General features: G+C 37.5%; 1 protein-coding gene across 1 annotated transcript; it reads right to left on the reverse strand.

The window, feature by feature from the left end:
* Positions 1 to 1,663: 1,663 nt before the first annotated feature.
* Positions 1,664 to 11,067, reverse strand: LOC103384933 (E3 ubiquitin-protein ligase TRIM21-like). The gene is made up of 10 exons (XM_008318641.2): positions 11,038 to 11,067; positions 8,551 to 8,784; positions 8,122 to 8,470; positions 7,963 to 8,058; positions 7,598 to 7,831; positions 7,125 to 7,272; positions 6,993 to 7,019; positions 5,351 to 5,415; positions 5,079 to 5,201; positions 1,664 to 4,541 (listed from the first exon to the last, which is right to left on the reverse strand). Exons 2-10 carry the CDS (start codon positions 8,775 to 8,777, stop codon positions 4,170 to 4,172), a joined length of 1,641 nt encoding a protein of 546 aa, XP_008316863.1. The 5' UTR covers positions 8,778 to 8,784; positions 11,038 to 11,067; the 3' UTR covers positions 1,664 to 4,169.
* Positions 11,068 to 21,030: the final 9,963 nt, after the last annotated feature.

Here is a 21,030-nt window from a genome sequence, read left to right on the forward strand (position 1 = left end):
CATGCTGGTTAAGTCCTTTTTATTGGTAATTCACAACTTCAAAGTACAAAACACGTTTTGCCTCAATGGGCAAGTTTTCAGTTTTTACAGTAAAATCAACGGTATACTTCCAAAAATCCCGCTGTAGGAAATGGAGAATGTATTAAAGTAATACAAGACAAGATATTTTAAATAAATAACATGAAAACAGAAATAAACATTATTGTTTATGCAAATATGTCTGCTGATTCATCTAAATATGACTAGTTTATTCATGTGATCTATCAATTGCACAGAACAGGTTTTATTGCTGAAGGTGAGTGTGTTAATCTCTTAATGAAGGGAGAAACATTATACATGTATACAACTATTGTACAGGTGTTTCAGGGTTTGTATAATCCCCGGTTTCAGGGAGACAGTACAACAGTGGAAACTTTTAGTTGTACCACTAGTCTAACACAACAAGTCCTGAACACCCAGGGAAAACAAATCACCGCATTTAGACGAATTCCACTTGTTTTTGTCTTTGAAAAAAAAGGTAATTAATTCTAATTAGAATTATGTGTTGCTGTTATAGGGGCAAACCTCTCCACATTTCTATACACGTGTCCACCGTGCCTTAGAACCACCCTTTCCAAACAGAAATGCACACCATAGTTACAATGCCCCCTACTGACAACAACACATGCCTTTGTACTTTCTTTGACTGCGTAGTCGTAGTCTTCGACAGCTCCATCCTAAATTCTCAGGTAAAATGGAAGTGTGACTCATCCATTCACACTCACATTCACATTTGAAATAACACTTATGGTCACATTAGAGTAAACCTAATCCTTCATGTTTACGTAATAAAGTACATGGAGAAACGTGGACACAGAAAGACATTTAAACTCAATACAAACAGATCATTACTTTGCACCAGGTCCTGAACTGTTGACCTTTTTGGGGTTAGGCAAAAGCACTAAGCCCTGTGTGGCCCTGTCTATTACATGTAATGTAACTTATGGCCCAATCTTGAGAGGGCACCAAGGGGTTGAATACAAGCAGTTCCCTAATGCCTTTGGCCATGCACTCCCTTCTATATCGCATCTCCAATTCCCCACACTTTCAAAAATAAAAAAATAAAAAAATGTATAATTCAAACAAACAAACAAACACAAACACAACAATTATATTGTGCTATATACTAAATAAATGTCACTGTACCTGGTCGCTTTCATAGCTGATAACAGCAGCTAACAAGCAGTGGCTGCTAACCCATAATTTAGCAGGTCAATGCCAAGTGCATTAGCCACAACTACATGCTAAATCTGCTAAATTCTAGCTAAACTCGACGCAACTGCTGTTATTAGATTAACACACGGTTATTGCTGTGTGTTAATCTCTTAATGAAGGCAAAACATAATACATGTGGGTCAACTATTGTACAGGTGTTTCAGGGTTGGCATAATCCCTGGTTTCAGGGAGACGGTACAACAGTGGAAACTTTTAGTTGTACCACTGGTCTGACAAAACAAGTCTTTCTATTGTTCACCCAAGGAAGAAAATCACATTCATAACATTTTATGACAAAACATACAACAGGTTAATTATCAACTCTGGCTAGCATGATAAAGCAAGTTGATACCAAATGCATTAGCTACAACCACATGCTAAACCTAGCTAAACTCAGATAAACCCAACAAGATTACTATTGCCGTTGAATAAATAAAAAAGTGTAACAGTAATCAAGCAAGGTTTTAAAATGTTAAAATGTCAAATTTTAAGCTTTTGCTTATACAAATGAAAGTGAGACTGGAGGGACTCAAACATATTTGTCATAGTACTGTTATGGGCACATAACCACAAAACCTATGACCGAGCCAATAAACTGGACAGTTGGTTGCAAAAAAGTATTCATGCTTTAATTAATGTGTGAAACTCATACAGTTCACATAGTAGAGAATAATAATAACACCCTTGGGAAAATCTGTCATCTTCCATCACAGAGGTGTAAAATTAGCATGAGAATAAATGTTGAGCAGAGTAAAACACAAATGTTGGCTGTGTTGTAATACCAAGGTTCTTTAGAAAAGTAGCGGAGGTACTTTATGCTACATGTTATGCCCCATACATGATAATGTTTGGTATGAAGGTGTTAAAAATATCAGCAAAACAATAAATGACTAGCAAACCGTTTTGTTCTGATATAATGCAGCAAGTTAAACATGTCATGAAAAATATAACTTGTATTATGTTAACATAGTTAAGCTATAGCTATATAGCTCTGTTCAATATAATCATGTTAGCTATAATCATCAACAGCAGCTTAGCATATGATAAATACTTAAATGTACATGTTCACATACAGTAGCCCATGAGTTAAGCACTTCTAGTACACACACAGTAAATATTAGCAGAGTAAGTGGGGATACTTTTCTACATACTGTATATAAATACCATTACAGATAAGCAGCTTTTAACTAGGTGTTTTAGAAGTACCATGTGACGTTATATAATTATATACAATTATAACCTGTGCACCAAAACCAAATCTGACACCATTTTGTCATCATCAGACTCATCAAAAATTTCAAATCATTTTCTGTACAATCATATTTGAGCTTTTATCTCATTTGGTGTGAATGCACATCATGAGAGCAGCACCAGACGCAGCTGTTCAAAAGAAGGCTCAGAGTGTAATGATGTACCAGGAAACAATTTTTACCTGGATACAGCAATGTAGTTAAAAAAGAATCTTCTGCCAGAGAAGAAAAATAAACAACAAACCAGGTTACACGATCATATTGTCCATGTCCTTACAACATTAATTTTGACATTAAATCAAATAAAAAATTTAAAGACATGATTCAGGAAGAATCTGGTAGAATTAGGGGAAAAATCATTTGATTCTTTTGACTCTTATTGTCACTTTTTGAAATAAAAAAATATTATACTTTGACATTGCCTTAGACCAGAAGATCCCTGGTTTGATACCGCCTAGTCCCCAAACCAACCTGGGTTTTGTCAAGAAGGGCATCTGCCAAGTTATTATGGGAACAACTGCTGTGGTGACTATTAAAAGGTATAAAACAAATCCATCTTCCTGCAAAGTACCACCTCTGGTCACTAGGGGGCAATGTAGTTTAGAATTGCCACCTCTCAGAACGGAATACAAATTAAATGTTTGCATGGTTGTTGTTACTAGCATAACCAGCAGTTTGAAAAATAGCAGTGCTTTATCATCTGTTTTCTTCTAAATAGAACTAACGTTGACAAAGGTTTTGTGAGTTTTGGTAAATGAGTAATCAAAGGAGTAAAAGAAACACTAATACAAAACAACCAACAAAACTGGACAGTGCATCATCAACTAATCCTGCAGTATTTATAGCTGTGCATTATTCCATTTGTCCTTTATTATTGAAGGCCTCCAAGCAGCAATCCTTAATTCCATTTTAAATAATTGATATAAACTGCTGCGAAATAACAGTGAACTAATAAAATGATACAGTTGATTGTAAACTAACATAATTTCCAGCCAGTATTCCTATTACATTCCTAATTTACATGACCATAAAGATTTGACCTCAACATAATTCTTAAACATTGCTTGATCACCAACCAATGGGATTCAGTTTATGTAAAAAATCTCAACTGAGTAGCTAAGTCCAAGAACTGAAAGCTAGTATTAATATTGTTATTAAAATAAACATTACTAATTGTTGAAGAGTAAACGTCCCTGACATGGTCATAAAAATGAATTATGGAAATAAATGAAGAGGATGAAATGACGGGTTAATTGTGGAAAATGCTAAGAAAAATAATACACTGCTGTTTATAATCCTAAATAAAATCGAGGGAGTGATAGCACGCTGTACATTTAGTTGAATGTATGCATATTTACATTCCTGGGACTGCTGAGCCTTCATTACTTTGTCGTACACTTGGTCTGAGTTACACCTAAATTTGCTCAAGGAGAATTTGCTAAATGTCGGACTTGTGAGTCACGTGTGGCGTTAAAGCACACAGACACACAAGAGCACAGCAGCACAGACCTTGCCTGGAAAAGGCTGAAATGAGAGCCCCTGTACTTCAGGTGAGTACTGGTCATTTTGTGACTTCTATAAAATCACATCTTCAAGTACCCATATATCATATGGACAAGAAGGAAATGAGCTTGATAGCTGAATCTGGGTGTTTCTGGTTTAAAGCTATACAGGGAAATACTCTTCAATTGGACAGATGACCAGTGGAGCCGTGTTTTTCCCATTTTCCTGCAGGCAGGGGTTAAAGTAGGGGTAGAGAGGCTCAGTGAAGGCGCAGCCACTGTAGGTATATATGTGAGTCTTTGCTTCTACGTTGAAGAAGGACACTGTGCCTTCCTCATAGTCCAGGAAGATGCCCACTCTCTGCGGCGTCTCCTGGAGGTGGAGGGTGACTAAGGGGCCGGCGCACGCATTGAGGCTGCCACCTTTACGCCTGCATATGGCCCAGAAACCACAGTCTGGACGCACAGTGATGGCCCCTTTTGTGTTGATGGATTCCCTGGCCACACCCAGATCCCAGTCAGTTTTCTCTCCAACCTAAAAGCAATGCACAGAATATAGAATTATTAGAAGTGTTGAAGTCACATTACAAATGAGGATCATTTTGAAAGAGCTGTAAACCTTAACTGTATATCCCTTCCTACAGTCATTCTAATCCATTATCTGCCTCTGGATTTGATTGTTTCATTTGTGCTAAACAAATACTGGTCTCTTGACTTGACAAAATGTGAGAATGTTTATTTTTTAAATGACACAACGACATAACATTCAATTTGTTTTCCAAATAAACATTTGTGCGATACTACTCTTCACAAGAGGGGGCACAGAGCTACTAATTTGACCACAAAGTGCTAGGCAAGAGAGGGAAATGTCGGACTACATAAAAAATAAAATTAAAACATTAGTAAGTAGTTAGTAAGTCGTAAGTAAGTAAATCCAAGATAAGATACAAGTAAATAACTGGTCGGCAACTATGTTTTTGTTTGGTTTTTTAATTAAATGCTAATCTAAGAAAAAGTTTTAACTGTACTCTTGCATTAAAGCTAATGTTTATCCAATGAACTAAGCACCTACCTGCACAACCCAGTAGCGCCTCCCAGAGGTGAAGCTTTGTTTACCCAGAATGGAGACGCAGGAGTCAAACCTGCGGGATTCGTTAGGGAGCGACAGCTTCCTTGGCTTGCTGCTGAGGCTCACCTGTTTATCACCAATGGGTGGCAAAAAACAATTATTATGTTGTAATGAACTTTGTTGCCACTAGAGGACAATCGAGTCATTAATATGACCTCACCCGTTTGAAACCCTGACGTAAGTAAAGCACAACATCTGCAGTATAGTGTATTTACCTTTTTTCTATCAGAGGAGACGATCAGCCAGCCGGTGGCTGTGGCAGCGTCAAAGGTTATATTCACTACAAAGACAGAATTAAGAAAAAAATTAGAACAAGGAACAAATCCTAATGACCTTTGTGACAATTGATTTATATGAGGGAGTGGTGTCAGTGATGACATCCAGTGTAAAATAATTCAGTGCAAAGATTACCATACCGGATCGCCACAGGCCTGGGTTAACAACGGCTATCTCCGGTGCTATTGACCAGCAGGGCGGCGATGGAAACTATACTACTGTGAGTCAAAGACAAAGGACGAGGTGAAAGAGACAGTGTCTTCGGAGGTAGCGGGAGAAAGGGAAAGGATGGAATGTTGATGTGGACGTTGGAGAGTTGGGATAATAATAAATAAATGGATATGAATGTGTTTGGATGTGAAGCAAGGCCAGAAGAAGAACCAGAGGTGGAAGTGTTCTACCATGTTCTGCTACAGTAGAGTTGTGCATCATGGCTGTCATTTTTTATCCAACGTTCGAACATCTGAACGAATACTTCGACTTAGGCAATCAGTCCCAACCATCTGAGTGGACACAAGATGTCGGGCAGGCATGGCAAACCCGTGACTCGGAAGCCACATGCAGCTCCTTGCCCGGTTTCATGCGGCTCTTATGTTCATGTCGATTTTTTATGTTTGTGTTTTTTTACACATGTGAATTTCATACCGATGGGCCTTGGGCACAAAATATGGAAAATAGTTTGAAAAGTTCTGTTAGGCAACAGGACATGGAAAATAGGGACAACCCAATTTGCACAGATGTATACAGGAAGATTTAAAAGAGTGGCAGAGTTTTATTTTTTAATAATTTTTAAAGGGATGGGGCAGTTCACGTGTGCCCAGGTATATCATGTGGCTCTTTGTAGAAACACGGTAAAAATTGTGCCTCTTAGCCTCTCGACTGGTTGGCCACCCGTAATGTAGGATGTAGGATAAGGGTCACATTTAGTGTTTTAAAACAAGTATTTGGTTTTATTTTTCTGTTAAGCTTTAGAATCTTCTTTGTCTGCAACATGACTCGAGAATCCACCAATACATAGATAGTACTTTACTGATCCCAGGCTGGAAAATTGCAGAGCAATAGTCCACGTGAAAAGGCAAATTCTGGGTTTCTAAAAAACCCTACTCTGCCCAGCATTCATCAACATGAAGGTTTCAACAAACACCCCAATGCTGAAAAGGCCAGTGACAGGTGAAGAATAATAAGATCAAAGTGCCAGGAGGACATTCAGTGCATGTGTTTTGGGTTTGTCTCTGAATTGGAAGAGAACCTGACTGTGGTGAAGGCTATTATTTGAACTCAATTTTAACCCTTTGATCCAAAGATGAAGTATTTATCATGAGGGCTGTCATCACCTAGCATGAGTGGAAAGTTAAGGTTGGACTGGAAGAATGAAGTAAAATGTATGAATGTCATTGAAACAGTAGTATGTTAAGATTTAACAAAAAATACTGAATACTGTAGTTGAGAGCATTGGTGCAGTGTACTGGACTGTATTCAAGTGTTCTGCCCAGTGTGAGGGACAGGCTTACATTTGCTACCAGTAACACAGCGGGGTGTGCAGTTTCATCATTTTTTTCACATTGAACATGGAACACATACCTGCATGTTGGCCGAGCTTTTCCACTTCTACAAAAGAGGAAAAAAAACAACCGTTGTTAATCTTTCATACTATGAATTCTAAATGTGATATTTTAAATATATTTATTAGAATAACAAAGGACATTTACAAACCCTCGGCATAGAGTTTCTCCTCCAGTTGGTGGCAGGCTTCCACCAACTTGGAAAAGGCTTTCCTAACTTGTCCCAGGTGCAGGTCATTGTGGACGTTGACTTCAGACCAGTCTCTGGTAGCCAGGGGAATATTCAGAGGTGGGAAACTCTAAAGAAGGAAATGAGGCAGATTTTTTTTTTAACGCAAATAGCGTACATACTTCCTTTTTATTGTTATCTCTGGTAATAAATATAGCACAGTAACATTGAAATACTGCGCCACAACACAGCGGTACGGAATGTCCTTGGAAACGTTCCAATGAAGATGCAATACATAATTTTTTCTAATGCAAGTAACCTTTTTTTTTTTTTTTGTAATGCGGTCCACGAATGAGAACCCAAAAAATATATTGTTTTTATTTACGAATATTCACTGAAACAGAGACTGAATATTTCTGACCCATAAGGAAAAGTTCTGTGAGTGAAGAACTGACCGTGGCCAGGTGAAGTGGATCCTCTGTGTTTTCCAGGATCCTCAGATCAGCGCGTCTCATCTGAAGCTCCCTGATCTCCTGCTCTAGCTCTTTGAGATACTCCTCTGCTTTCTTCTCCGCTTCCTCCTGTTTTTTCTCAATCTCTTCAATCAGTAAAGCTTGGTTTGTCTCAATGGCACTGATCACCTGTGTGAAGACCTCGACGCTGGTCTGGATCACCCTATCCTTTGTGAGCTTCAGAGGAAAAAGGGTCTCAATGAATAACTGCCCTTATGGCAAATGTTTAGGATTCAGTGCATCGTGACACTGTCGACTGGTTTGTGTGGCTAAACAGTAGGTTTGCAAGTACAATAAATAGAACTTACTTTGCTCTGTTTAACTGACTGCTTGATCTCCTCACACTTTCTCAACCTCGCCTCGATTAGACGCTCACACTCTGCCCCGCTCTTCTTGATCTCACTCTGTTGAAAACAGCGTCAGTTCATTTGAGGGACAGACATCGGCAGCTGAGAAGATAAACAGACAGATAGATGATTACCATGACCCTTCTCTATGGGCACGGTGTTATGGTATTTATGATCCCTCTCTGTGCATTTCGCACACACTGGCATCTGATCGTCTTTGCAGAACATCCCCAAGATTTTCCTGTGACTTCTGCACAGGTGGCTAAACGTTCCTGTGTCTGTGAGCCTGTGCATGGTCAGAACTGGATCTCTAAGGTGAGGCGTCAGGTGTATTTCACAGAAAGACATTCTGCACACCAGGCAGGACTTGACGGCTGAAGCCTTTACGCCTTTGCAGATGTCACAGGAAACGTCAGTCACAGAAATCTGCCTTTGGAGAGTCTTGGGTGGCGCCTTGTTTTTCAGTGACCTGTGGAGCGGATACACAAGTTTGGGTCAAATGCACATTGCAATTCATTGTTAAAAAAAGTACACCTAAACACGTCAGACCTTTTGAATTCCTCGGTGATCTCTTTTAAAACTATGTTAATCCTCAGGTCTGGGCGATGTTTGAAGGACTCTTTGCACAGAGGACACACAAATTTGTGTCTCGTATCCCAAAAGTGATTGAGGCAATCTAGGCAGAAATTGTGGCCACACTGGATGGAGGTGGGATTGGTGAAGAGGTCGAGGCAGATGCTGCACCGGAACTGATCCTCTGACAAAGTGGGAGCCATGATTTTCCTGCGAAACAACACGATGAGGTGATTATTAAGAACAGCTCAGTTAAATAAAGTTAATTGTCTAGGCATTAGTAGCACGTAGTTACAATAGAACAGAAGGTATTCAAGAAGTTTCTGTCAAAGAACTTTATAAAATACTTTGAAATACAAATTAAAATACCACTCTACGTTGATGATGTGCAGATTGTTTTTAAAATTAAACGATTGTAATCTACATTTAGGTCTGAAACGTCTTAAAAAAAAGAATCATGTGATTCAACAACAATGACATGAGTTCACTGTAAAACTCAGAGGATAATTTTACCTTTAAGTTGACACCAGTCTCCCAAGGTTAGTAATATATCATGTTCCCACACTGTGATACCATATGAATGTTTGCATAACAGTGTCCAGTTGTCCTTCATTATAAAATATGTATTATGTTGACCATCCCTTGAGTCAAACTAGAAACTATTTGGCTAAGTTTCAACATGTCTTTTTTTCCCCACAGGTAAAAGGAAAAAAAAATTTTTTTTTTTTTTTTTTTTTTTAAGCCTATCCCTTGGGCGAGGCCTCTACCTGCAACACAAATAATAAATTAGGTTGTGGTAATTAAAATTGTCATAGCAATTTAACATGACCTATAATTATACACTCAACATTTTCAAAGTGCTTCACATAGCAGGCCACAAAAAAGAAGGAATTAACTTGAAGACATTGTGTAACTGGTTCAGTTTAAGTATTTGACAGTGTTGTTGCCGCCTTAAAAAAAATGTAGTGTGTCTGCTTTATTTATAAAAAACAAACAAACATCAGAATTCAACTTTTGCTTAGTAAAATTAATTTGACAGAAATTGCCACTATATGCAGATGATTCCTTTTTGTTAGAAAATAAAAAACACATTTTTACAAGATAAAAAGGGGATTGATTTGTGTACTTGTCCAGGCAAAATCAAAACTATAAAATAGCGTAAAATAATTTTAATTTTTTTTTAGTTGATTAATCCATAAGATGTAACAGTCAGTGAGTCAAAGTTATATTTTGTAAATAATATTTCTCCACAACGATAACAAGATTAAACGATATGTGATATTTCTTTTACTTTGTCCCTTTAGAAAGTGCGGCAGTGTTAATTATGTCCTGGATATGAATGTGGTTGGATTCAGACAGTGATTAATTTGTAGCCAAGTCTGGTACAGCAGCTAATTAGTGGTCACCTTCAGGTACAGCGAGTACCATTGCTTAGTAATCTAAACTGAACCCTAATTAAGTTTAATTATAAGGATCCCTATTAGTCAACTCACCAGCAGACACCTGCACTTCTATGGTTCTCATATTAACACAGGAAAAAAAACAAACGTTAATCCACGACATTCACTATTATAAAAGGAAAGGCCTTATTCTGACATGTTTTTATGTGGTCAACTATTCCTTCTTCAGAGAAGGCGTTAATGACCTGCAGCACGGATTAGATCGCCAGGTTTTCACAGGTGAAGCATCGAAAGAGCAGTGAATTCAAATATTCACCTAAAGTCTTCAATGAAGTCATCTTAACCATATTTGTCATCGTCTTAAAGCCTGTAAAAAATACTTCACTTGTTTAAAGCATTATGATAAAGAATTAAACTTGTTGCCTTAACTATTGAACAAATTGGTTAAAAGCGCTGCATTTGTAGAGGCGTCAGTTAAAACCTTTATAATCTTTGGAGCTGCTGGTTAAGAACAGGATCATGGATTATTTGTTATGGAATGTTATTGAAGCCTCTATGTCAAAAATAGTAAGTAGTAGATTGAAGGATTAGAACACAGTCATTAAGCAAAATTAACACTGTATGACAGCATCAGATTTCTACAAACTAAAGGCAGGAAGATTTCCTCAAACCTGTATCTGTGTGTGGTGAAATGACTTCTATGGTCAATATAAAAAATATATTTCTGTGTATTGTAATTTATTGTATTTTGTCAAAACTTTTGTCATGGTTTATTTTTGAGGTATCACTGGCCATTTATTCAATATATTTTCAGAGAATGTTCCAAAATGGAAGAACATAATGTGTAAGAGACCTTGGCAAGTAGAAAACTAAAATCTCAGTGTATCAGTACAAATTTATACAAACTCTCGCAAACAAATTCAGTAAACTATGAACAATCTGTTTTACAGTGACCTCCCATCCAGCGTCTTCACCAAATTTAAAATTCTCTCATAATGTCCTACTGTGGTATTTCATCTTTTCTAAGTATCTAAAGTACAAACGGCAGACCGAGGTGTCTTACCTGTGAGGAAGATACTCCTTAGGGATGGGTTGACTGCCACTGAATGGACTGAATGCAAACAAACAGTTTCTTTTCAAACTCTGACTTTGGTGTTCAACTGGTATTTCTGGTTCTCACTAGCTGTTGGACTTTACTTCCATTTACATACAACACTTTAATTGAGCCCTTCACTTGTTTTCATCGGTTGGCGATTAGCAAGTGCTATAATTGTTTAATAATTAGACTGGTTATAATACAAATACCCACTCTCTTTCAGTCACAACAAAAGACAGAGATCTGTGTGTTGTTAGTTATCAAGACCGGCTATCAAGTTCTGCATCAGTCTAAATTTTTAGGTATCTTACGTTTTCTACATTTAACATTTAACATTTGTCTTTAGTTAGTTCCTGTGTGTTATACTCTTCATTGGAGAACAAGGAAAAGTCAAAGTCAATTTACCCTGTAGTAATTGTGAGCACTTTAATAACCTGCTATGTGCAAATTCAACACCACCCTTTGCACATGTGACTGCAGAGACTAATGTAAACCTTGAAAACCAGGTGCGGGGGATTGACTTCCATCAAACCCTTAAATTGTGTTGATGTGAAGCTTCACTGTCGACGTATCTGTTACAGATACTTTCTCCGGAAGATCCGGGATGACCCTGCGCACCCAGGACACACTCTATTTACCACCCTTCCATCAGGCAGACTTAGGGTTCTAAAAACCCGTACCAACCGGATGAAGAACAGTTTCTTCCCCACGGCGGTAAAGAGGCTTCTGCAGGACCCATAGCGCCATCTCATTCCACAACTGCACACACACACCATCTACTACCTCCTATCCAAAGGGACAGTTGCAATAACCTGATGCACAGATCACTTTTATAAATTAATATTTTACTTGAATACTGTCATAACTACTGTTTCACTTTTTATATTCTGTCTTATATGCTATTTATTAGCTATTTATATTTATTTATACAGATTTTTTTTTTTAATTCTTATGTCAAGCTGCTACTACGGGGAGAGATGCCAAACGAAATTTCGTTGTATTATGTACAATGACAATAAAGCTTCTTCTTCTTCTTCTTTCTCATGTGGTTCATTTGATTTGGTTTGTCTAAGATAACTTGATTCTTGGGTCACTATGCAACATTTCCTAAAAAACAACAAAGGATCACAGAAGGAAGTGAACTCCTTGTCACTGTGACACAGCTCACCACTGCACACCACCAAATGTGACCTCTGTTTTTAACCCATCACCAAAGTGAACAGTGGCAGCTTTAAGAACCAGGGAGCAGTGAGGGGGGACGGAGCCATGACAGAGCACCTCCGTGGGAACAGAGCTGCTTGTAAAGTTAAAAGAAGAAGAAGAAGCAAGGCTGGTCTATGAACTGTTGTTTTAAAGTAGTTTTTCTTTTCACAATCTAACACATCCGAAACAATGTCATGAAGGTGATGGTGTATACAGCTGACCAGCCAGGCAGATGAGTTCATGGCTCAATTCATTTTTATTATTTATTATTATTATTATTATTATTATTATTATTATTATTATTGTTAAGTATGCCTATATATTATATATATGAATTAGCCAAAAGGCTACTTTGCATCTTTTGTCCATGTCAGATACAAATGACCAATAAGAAAAACAACACTCCATCAGACACTGCACAACAAAACATTAAACATTAACACCTCTTAGGAACAATACCCAAAAGATTCTCCTCAGTTTCACACAACAAAGAGACAGGTGACTGAAATCAGTCGAATCACATCGACCCACCAGACTCCTAACAACTGTTTACACTTTCCCAGTTGACCCCAACGCCCCACCCAACATGAGGGACCTGAAGTAGCTTTATTCTTTCACACCCAGAGTATATATTTGCTGTACTCCCCACCAGTTAGAACTGAAGAAGCCTCTTGGATGAGAGGTGAAACGTCTTCTCTGAGAAAATTCACGTCCAGTTGCCTAACAGAACTTTTCAACCATTAAACATTAAACAAAACACATGTTGGCCTAAAACTAAGGACCACATGTTTGGTTTCTCTGCAGGAATTGTTTGACATTAGTGTTTAACTGTGGTCCAGTCTCACTGACCTTGGCGGACAACACCAACACATCTTCAAACTTCTGGACAGTATCTGGAGTGGAAATGCTGTGAGTGATGGAGAATCACTATGGACGTGACATGTGACTCCAGACATTTCAACAGAAATCCTCACTGGAGAGTCATGTTTTTTTTTTAATATGTTGTCAAACAAACAATCCCCCAAGAGGAAAAAGCTCTGTAGATTTCATATTTGTAACAGCCCAGTGAACACTGGACACAGTGGAGCAGTGGGCTGCACCTTTTCAGTGTTCTCCTAACACACTGCAGCGCTGCCACTGCTGGGATTCAACCCAGCTATCTTTCATTATTCTTTATTTATAAAAGTTTTCATAATTATCAGCTCAACAATTGATTGAAAACTTTTTAGCAAAATATTGTTTTTTTAGAATTTTCCACAGTTGATATTTGAAGCACCAAACCAATAAATGTTGTAAATGTTAGTATGAAATTTGAAATTATGTGTGGGTCAGGTATGCGTGTTGGCAGTCAGCGAAAAGTCGTGACAGTAAAACAAAGAACAGAACGACAATGATGACATAATAAGCAGGTTGATGGCAGAGCCACATTTATTAATGGGTGGAGTACACACTGACGCTTTGTTGTGCATTTATATGTTTATGTTCAAACAGTTGTGATCCACACTTCAGAAGAACTTCCTGGTCAAAAAAATTCAACCTGGCATCAAGGTCACAGGTTCAGATTGGTACAAGGGAAAGTGATCCATGGGGGAGAACCTACATGGGAAATGGAACCACCGACTGACTAACAATCAGTCAACATGCACTGAGGTGGACTATGCATGAGAGGAAATCTATCTATCTCTCACTTTTTAAATTTTCAAATGTTTCTTTTAAGTTTATACGAATAAAAAGTCAAATGTTCTAAGACCGGTCTTTCAGTTCTCAGTCTCACAAAATACACGCAAACATTTTCCACACACAAAACTGAAAAAAAAAAAAAAACAGCGTTCAATCCAATAGGAAAAAAATGGCCATGCACAGTTCAGGGAACTGTGTAGTAGCTATGGCAGTTTATTAAATCACTCCGTATATCACTCACTATTGGCTGGTGACTGCCACACATGGACAAAATGCCATTTTCCCTGAAGTTCTCCGTCCATGAATGTGTGTATGATAGACATTGATGATGAATTTAGTAACCGAGCAACAGATTTGTCATTTTGAAAGTGAAAAAATGGCATGTTTAAAACAGACCATGACCAAGAAAAGGAACGTTGACTGTGAGAAGTGAATACCTATTTGTCCAAGTGCTAAACCAATGTGGTCTGGACTTCTCAGCTTTTATTTTTGGAGCTATGGAATTTGGAAGTTGATGTGCGTTTTCTGGACGTTGACTGCAGCGGGTTTATAAATGTGGACACCTTGACCACTGTGTAGAGCCGGCGTGGGCAAACTTTTTGAGTCGCAGGTTTAAAATTGAACAGGGGGGGGGCAGATCAGGAGTGGAAAGATGGAGCGTTTGTCTGAACTAAGATAAATGACATGGCAAAGGTTAGGCATAAAGGCTAAAATGGCATTTTTAGCATTATTTACTCCATCTATTGGGGAATCGTGGGTATTGGAGGGAAAAGGCAGAAGTATATAGTGATATAAATAAATTATATAATTTGGAAAAGTTTGGGCGCTTTGGCCCAGAGACAATGTCTCTGTCATTGGTGTAGAACCCCAGGGTTCACCTCCTGGGCAAGTTCAAATCCCGGTTAGGGCGGTTGGTACCTTCCAGTGGACTGACCACCTGCAGGAAGGTTTAGGGGGGGTTGGTACGGTTCAGTGTGATTTGGGTGGAGACTGCTGCCCCAGCGACCCGGTAACGGATAAGCAGATGGATGGATGGATGGAAAAGTTTGGCTGGCCAGATAAAAAAGCTGAACGGGCCGCATCCTGCCCCCAGGCCTTAGTTTGTCCATGCCTGGTATAAAGTCTGTACTCTTTTTACTGGGTAGTTCAAATACAATGGCCAGTTTCTGTGTTTGGAAAAATGGGTGAGCCTGTACAATTCTAATTCTCTAATTCCACTTCTGATTGTTTCAAATTCTGGGGATTTGGATTGAGAGATGATAAAAGTAACTTTTGAACAGAATAGAATGTTTTTTTAAATGTTGCATAAAAATGACTTATCACTGAACATAACATAATCTTTATCCCAGCACTGAAAACTGTCACAAAACACTATCGGGAAGCTGGTGCTTGAGTGATGTTTTCATAAACAGTGACAGGGTTTTTACATTTGTCAGCTACATAGATAACAAATTAAATCATTTGATTAAATCTGCTGCAAGAGACTAGATGGTGAGATGAAAACCAGATAAACGCAAAAAGACTTTGGAATAATTTGTTCATGAGAAAGAAAGCATGGATCATAATGTTTTTGGGGAGAGAGAGTAATAACTCCAGCCAAACCACAGGTTTCTAACCACATGAAAGCCTCACCAAAGCCCTTTTTGGAAAAAGTCTCACCACAGTTTAATCACTCTTGGGCCCAATCATAAATGAAGAATTTTAATAATAATGTGTGTGTCCTACTTTCAATGAAATGCTTGTCTGCTTGAATTTCAATCTGACATGTGAGAGGACATACTTGTGTTCCTTTGTTTTGGCCGTAACTCCTGGCTGGCTGAAACATCTTGTCACGAAAATTGCATTTTGTGGAAGGGAACACAGGAGATATATATATATACACATATATTTGTGAACAAAAACACTAATGTTATGTATTATTTCTGTGTTTGCTCATGCACCTTAACGTTGCTTGAATATTAATTTAATATTAAATTAAAGTCCCTTTTTGTTATTGCATTATTGAGTGTCTTTCTTTCGTTCCTGACCACGGCAGCAAGCGTTACCAAATAACAAAGCCTTAAACAGCAGCATTCATTGATAAGCCTCGCTGTAATTGACGCAGTTGTTACAACGTTACAACACACAGAGGGACAACTAAGATATGATCAACCCATATCACTAATAATTCTCATTTGTTATTTTGAGCCTACACTCGGTCTTATTTATCATTTCACAGAAAAAAGTGTTTTTGATCACACAAACCAACGTCTGTTTGACACAACGACCAACGCACAGCAGCTACAAAAAAGTTTCAGATTTAGGAATTCCTTCCTTTGAATTTGTTTTTCAAAGGTATTATTTGTTTCCATCATCTTTTTGTCCCACAGATATTTGCACTATTGTTTCAGTTTTTTTTATTTTTTTCTGCAGTTTTATGACAAATTGCATTTTAAAAATGTAACTAAAACTGAAAACATAATTAAGACCTGTTCACAGACGAGTAATTCGTTGCAAGAACCCAGGTAGTGAAATAGAAGTCCCATGAAATCAAAATTTATTTTTGTTTAAAGTTTCTTTTTGGACCAAACTCAGTAAGGTACACCGACTCCAGCTTTATATCTCCTGAGATAATTGCCAAACATTTACGCCAAAAGACAAGACACTCTTTAGGTTTAAGCCCAACCACAGGATACTCTGTTTGCTGGGAGCGTGAGAGCATTTAAAATCAAATCATTTAAATCATTACATTTGTGCCCTCATTTCAACAAAAGGCTCATCTTCCTGGATGTAATTATTATACTTCACATGGTTCGCAGGATTGTACACTTGACTGTGACCCCGTTCCAAAGACTGGCTGACTGATTGGGCAACACAAATGTGACGCTTAAAAGTTTTTCTACTGTTTTTTTCTTCTCACTGTTTTTAAATTAAACTGCAGCGTTATTTCAAACCAGTAATCTTTATGTATTTATTTTGCTTTGAGAAAAAAAAAAAAAAAAAAGAGCCGTGGAAATGTACACACACTGGTGAGTAATGCTGGAGGAATCCAGGACATGACAACAGCAGACTTGTGACTCTCGTATTGTGTTCAAACACAAGTGCAAATTATCTGTCATAAAATGAATAAAACTGTCATTATAACACATGGTGAAGGGGACAAAATGTTCTGGGCTATCACTTCAATATGAAATCACACCGCCTCACAATAATAAAGGGTTGTTATACAGAGTGTGAGTGTTTTTATAACCACAACACTGGGGCAAAAGGATCTGAATCAGTGCAGAAAAAAAAAACTGCAAATATATTTTACTAGTATACAGAATGTTTCCTGTAAGATGGCATTCTCCCTCATGAAAGGGATGTGATGTCATATCTGCTCCAAGGTGGCTATATTTTCTTTTAATATTTCTTATAACATTTAAACAATGGAGGTCTATAAACATCACGCTATATAAAAATGCACAAAATAGAAAATGGTTTTGTTTGTTGTCATCCGAATACACACACATTAAAAATTACTACATTCTCATAACAGCTTTTCATGACAACGGTGACGACAGTGAACAACTTCCTGTGTCTGAGTCTGAATGTATATTTTGGGACGTGACACACTGTGCTCTAACACTACAACCACATCTTCACCTGTCCGGTGATCATTATTGACAAAATCGCACAACGCTGAAAGGTCTTTATATGTTACAAAAAAAAAAATGCAATTTGGTCATAAATAAATAAATAAACATGATCATTTTATATTTTTCCCATCTGTCTGAAAACAAAAAATGCACATGAACTAAAATGTGAGGTGTGGTTGTGTGGGTGTGTGTGGGAATGTTTTATTTTTGTTGGATTATGAGAATATAAAATATAGCACCTCACACCCTGTCATTTGTTAGCCATGGAACAAAGGTGTGACCATGTTGAACAGTAACCAAAGTGTTCATTGGCAAATCCTTACCTTTGGATATTTTTATAGAGGAGATTTAAAGTATATTTAAGGTAAAACAAGTCATAGTCTTGTTACCATTGTATTTAATACGTTTTTAATTGTTTTTTTTGTTTTCAAAATCTTATCGTTTTCAGCTGCTTTCATCTGCGGCCTCTAGGGGGTGGAGTTGTCAATTCTTTCCAAGACAGGCGAAAGTCAATAAGCCGCTGCATTTTTTCAGTTTATTTAGAACATATTAAATGCTTTCCTTTAATTAGTAATGCAATTAAATGAAAGTCTTTCAGATCGACATTTACAATAGATAACTCTTCAGTCTTTCTTTGACATATTAGTCTCTATGAAAATGTTCTATAGTTAAAAGAATTAAGATGGCATTTGTTCCAGTGGACTCATCACCCGCAGGAAGGTTTGGTACGGTGCCATGTGATTTGGGTGGCAACTGCTGCCCCCGCGACCCGGAAACGGATAAGCGGATGAAAATGGATGGATAGATGGATGGGAGAGGGCATTTGGTTATTTATATATATATATATATATATATAGCATATAGGTAGGATAACTACTGCAAAATATAGGCAGGAATTATTTATTATAATATTAAATTTAACATTTGATGATTTATAGTTATCCAGGAAATGAGTTCATATAATAAACATATACAGTATAAGCCAAAGGACTTGGCAAAATAATAATAATAATAATAATAATGTCTGCAGACTTTGAGCTCAAATGACCTTTATCTGCTGCTAAACAGTGGCGGACTCAGGTCACTGCAGGAAAGCCACAATAAAATAGAAACCCAATCACCTATTATATCTTAAGAGCATATGAGTAATAAGGTGTGAAAGTAGTTAAAGAAAAGTCATTTCATGGACACTCAGATTCCACCTCAGAATATGTTTGGACACGTCTGTAAAAGTGGGACATCTTCCTCTTTCTTAGGTTTGTTTTCTTCAGGATATTTGGTCAGTTTTAATCTGAAATCTCTTGTGATCCCAGAATCTTTCAATTTTCCCTTTACCTGAAAAGAAAAATCTTTTTTTTTACCATGATTCTGTACTAGCAGTAGATTTAGACCTATAATACATCGTTGAAAAGAGGAAAAAATGGAAAGGTCACCGTGTTTAATATGCCTGCAGACACAGCAGGGTCGTTCAGGTCGACGGCAGACTTCAGCTGGATTTTGAAAACTTTCTCCTTGTCTAATAAAAGGGTAGAAACAAAGTCAGCTTGAGACATGTCAATATAAGAACTGTCAACAATAAACATCAGCAATAATATTTGTCAAAAAAAAAAAAAACCCAGATGTTTGCCTAAGGACTGTGTTCTCCATTTTCTGTACATTAGTGAAAACTCACAATTTTAGACACAGGGAGCTGCAGCTGTACTGCTGCTTTGTTCCCCCAGTAAGGCCAGTGGGGATTTAAAAACATAATGGATAATGGAGATGTGGAGAAAGGTAGAGAAGCGGATCAACTACTTAGGTTTGTCTCGATCTAAAATCATTTCTTTTCTTTAATGACTTACAACCATATTGACGTCTTTAAAAATATAATTAACAATAGTAACAATAGGTTCTGGGGGAACAGCAGTGCACTGTTAGTTGGCGTGTGTCACAAATGGGTTTAAAGCAGTGAGTTATTTTTCCTGGGAGATTTATAGAGGACTGAAAAAATTGGATTTTCCTATTTACAAGATACTGGACATTAATTAATAATACATTTTGGTGTAACATAATAATATTCAAGAAGTGATACAAAATAAAAAAACAAGTGATAATGTGAAATAAAACATGGTTTATTTATTGCAAAATCAAGACTTCATAAACAGAATTTAAATCAAATCTGAAATGACTACACATTGGATTTCACTTGACTTAATGGAGGTTAAATTAAGTTGTCTAAAAATAATGGATATTTTCATGACTAAGTTAAGCAGAATGTTATGCGTTGTTAGCTGGTGTTTTGTGAGAGTGACAGAAGAACACATGCAAACACAAAGATTGAACTCACTGTTGTAGCACATGAAATGAAGTTCCTTTTTACAGTTGCTCTCCACCCACTGTCCCTGGTGGGTATGGTTGAACACACTGGCGACGCAGTTACCATCATTGGGCACTTGGGGCGGGAGTGCCCAGTATGTGAACGAAGTGACTGAGCCACTGGACCAAGATGACCAGGGTTTTCTGGACAGTCCGATAAAAGCTTTCACGCCAACAGGTACTGCGTTACGCACCGCAGTGTTCTCATGGGAGCTCCTCACACTGACCAGGTTGTTGTAGTGTTTCATGCAGTACAGCTCAGCCTCCGTCCATGTCTTTGGTGTGCTGACAAAAACGTAACGCACAAAGCTATCTGGAGAAAGCATCAAAAGTGGTCAAATACTTATTGATACTTCAGCATCAGGTATATATTTTGCAGTTTTGTTATTTTTATGTTCACTCTATATGTTCTTCCCAAAATCAAACTGTGAAAATATTATACGAAATACTTTTTGACACCTAATTTCGATTAATTTTGTAAAGATGAGGAGAAATGAAATTGCACAGCTAAACGAGATAACAAAATGTCTTTGTGTAAAGATACAGTGCAATGTCATTTCCTGGATTTGTTCATCATCCAAAATATATATGAATGAACAGAAGTTATTGTATCAATTGTAGCTTTTTATATAACAAAATATATTATATATCGGAAGGCCACCTACCATTAATATATATTTAATACAAAACAACAATAATTCTAGTGATGGGTCAAGAAGACTGTGACAATATATCAGTTTTAAAGTCACAGTGCCCTCTGCTGGATTACCCGGTAATTACTCCTTGGACTTAAATGGTCAAGCGTTGTATTCTAGTACAAAAGTAAAACGTGAATGAATACTTGAACAACAGTTCAACTTGGTAGCGACACATACTTTCTCGCATCTTTGTTTGTTATTAGCAAGATAGCTGTCAGTGCTCAATAAGTAATAGCTTTCCAACACAGACGTAAGCAGTGGCAGCTGCTATTGTAGTATCTTTATTTCCAGGCTAAAGGCATAAATGTGAACCTTGTGTTTGGAATACCCAACCCGCCATAGGTTAATGATGTACACAAGCAAACATATTAGTTTGTACTCACAGCCTATGTAGTAGCAGACGAAGC

This window comes from Cynoglossus semilaevis, chromosome 1 (assembly GCF_000523025.1).
Source record: "Cynoglossus semilaevis isolate Cse_v1.0 chromosome 1, Cse_v1.0, whole genome shotgun sequence".
In the NCBI taxonomy this organism is placed as follows: Eukaryota; Metazoa; Chordata; class Actinopteri; order Pleuronectiformes; family Cynoglossidae; genus Cynoglossus; species Cynoglossus semilaevis.

What these genes read in the sequence shown, in the direction of transcription:
- LOC103384933 (XM_008318641.2), bottom strand. Translation starts at nt 8,777, where the DNA reads ATGGCTCCCACTTTGTCAGAGGATCAGTTCCGGTGCAGCATCTGCCTC. An exon ending in ATCACCGAGGAATTCAAAAG is followed by an intron (nt 8,471 to 8,550) that starts GTCTGACGTGTT and finishes TCCGCTCCACAG; the next exon opens with GTCACTGAAAAACAAGGCGC. An exon ending in AAAGCTCGGCCAACATGCAG is followed by an intron (nt 5,416 to 6,992) that starts GTATGTGTTCCA and finishes CTGTCTTTGTAG; the next exon opens with TGAATATAACCTTTGACGCT.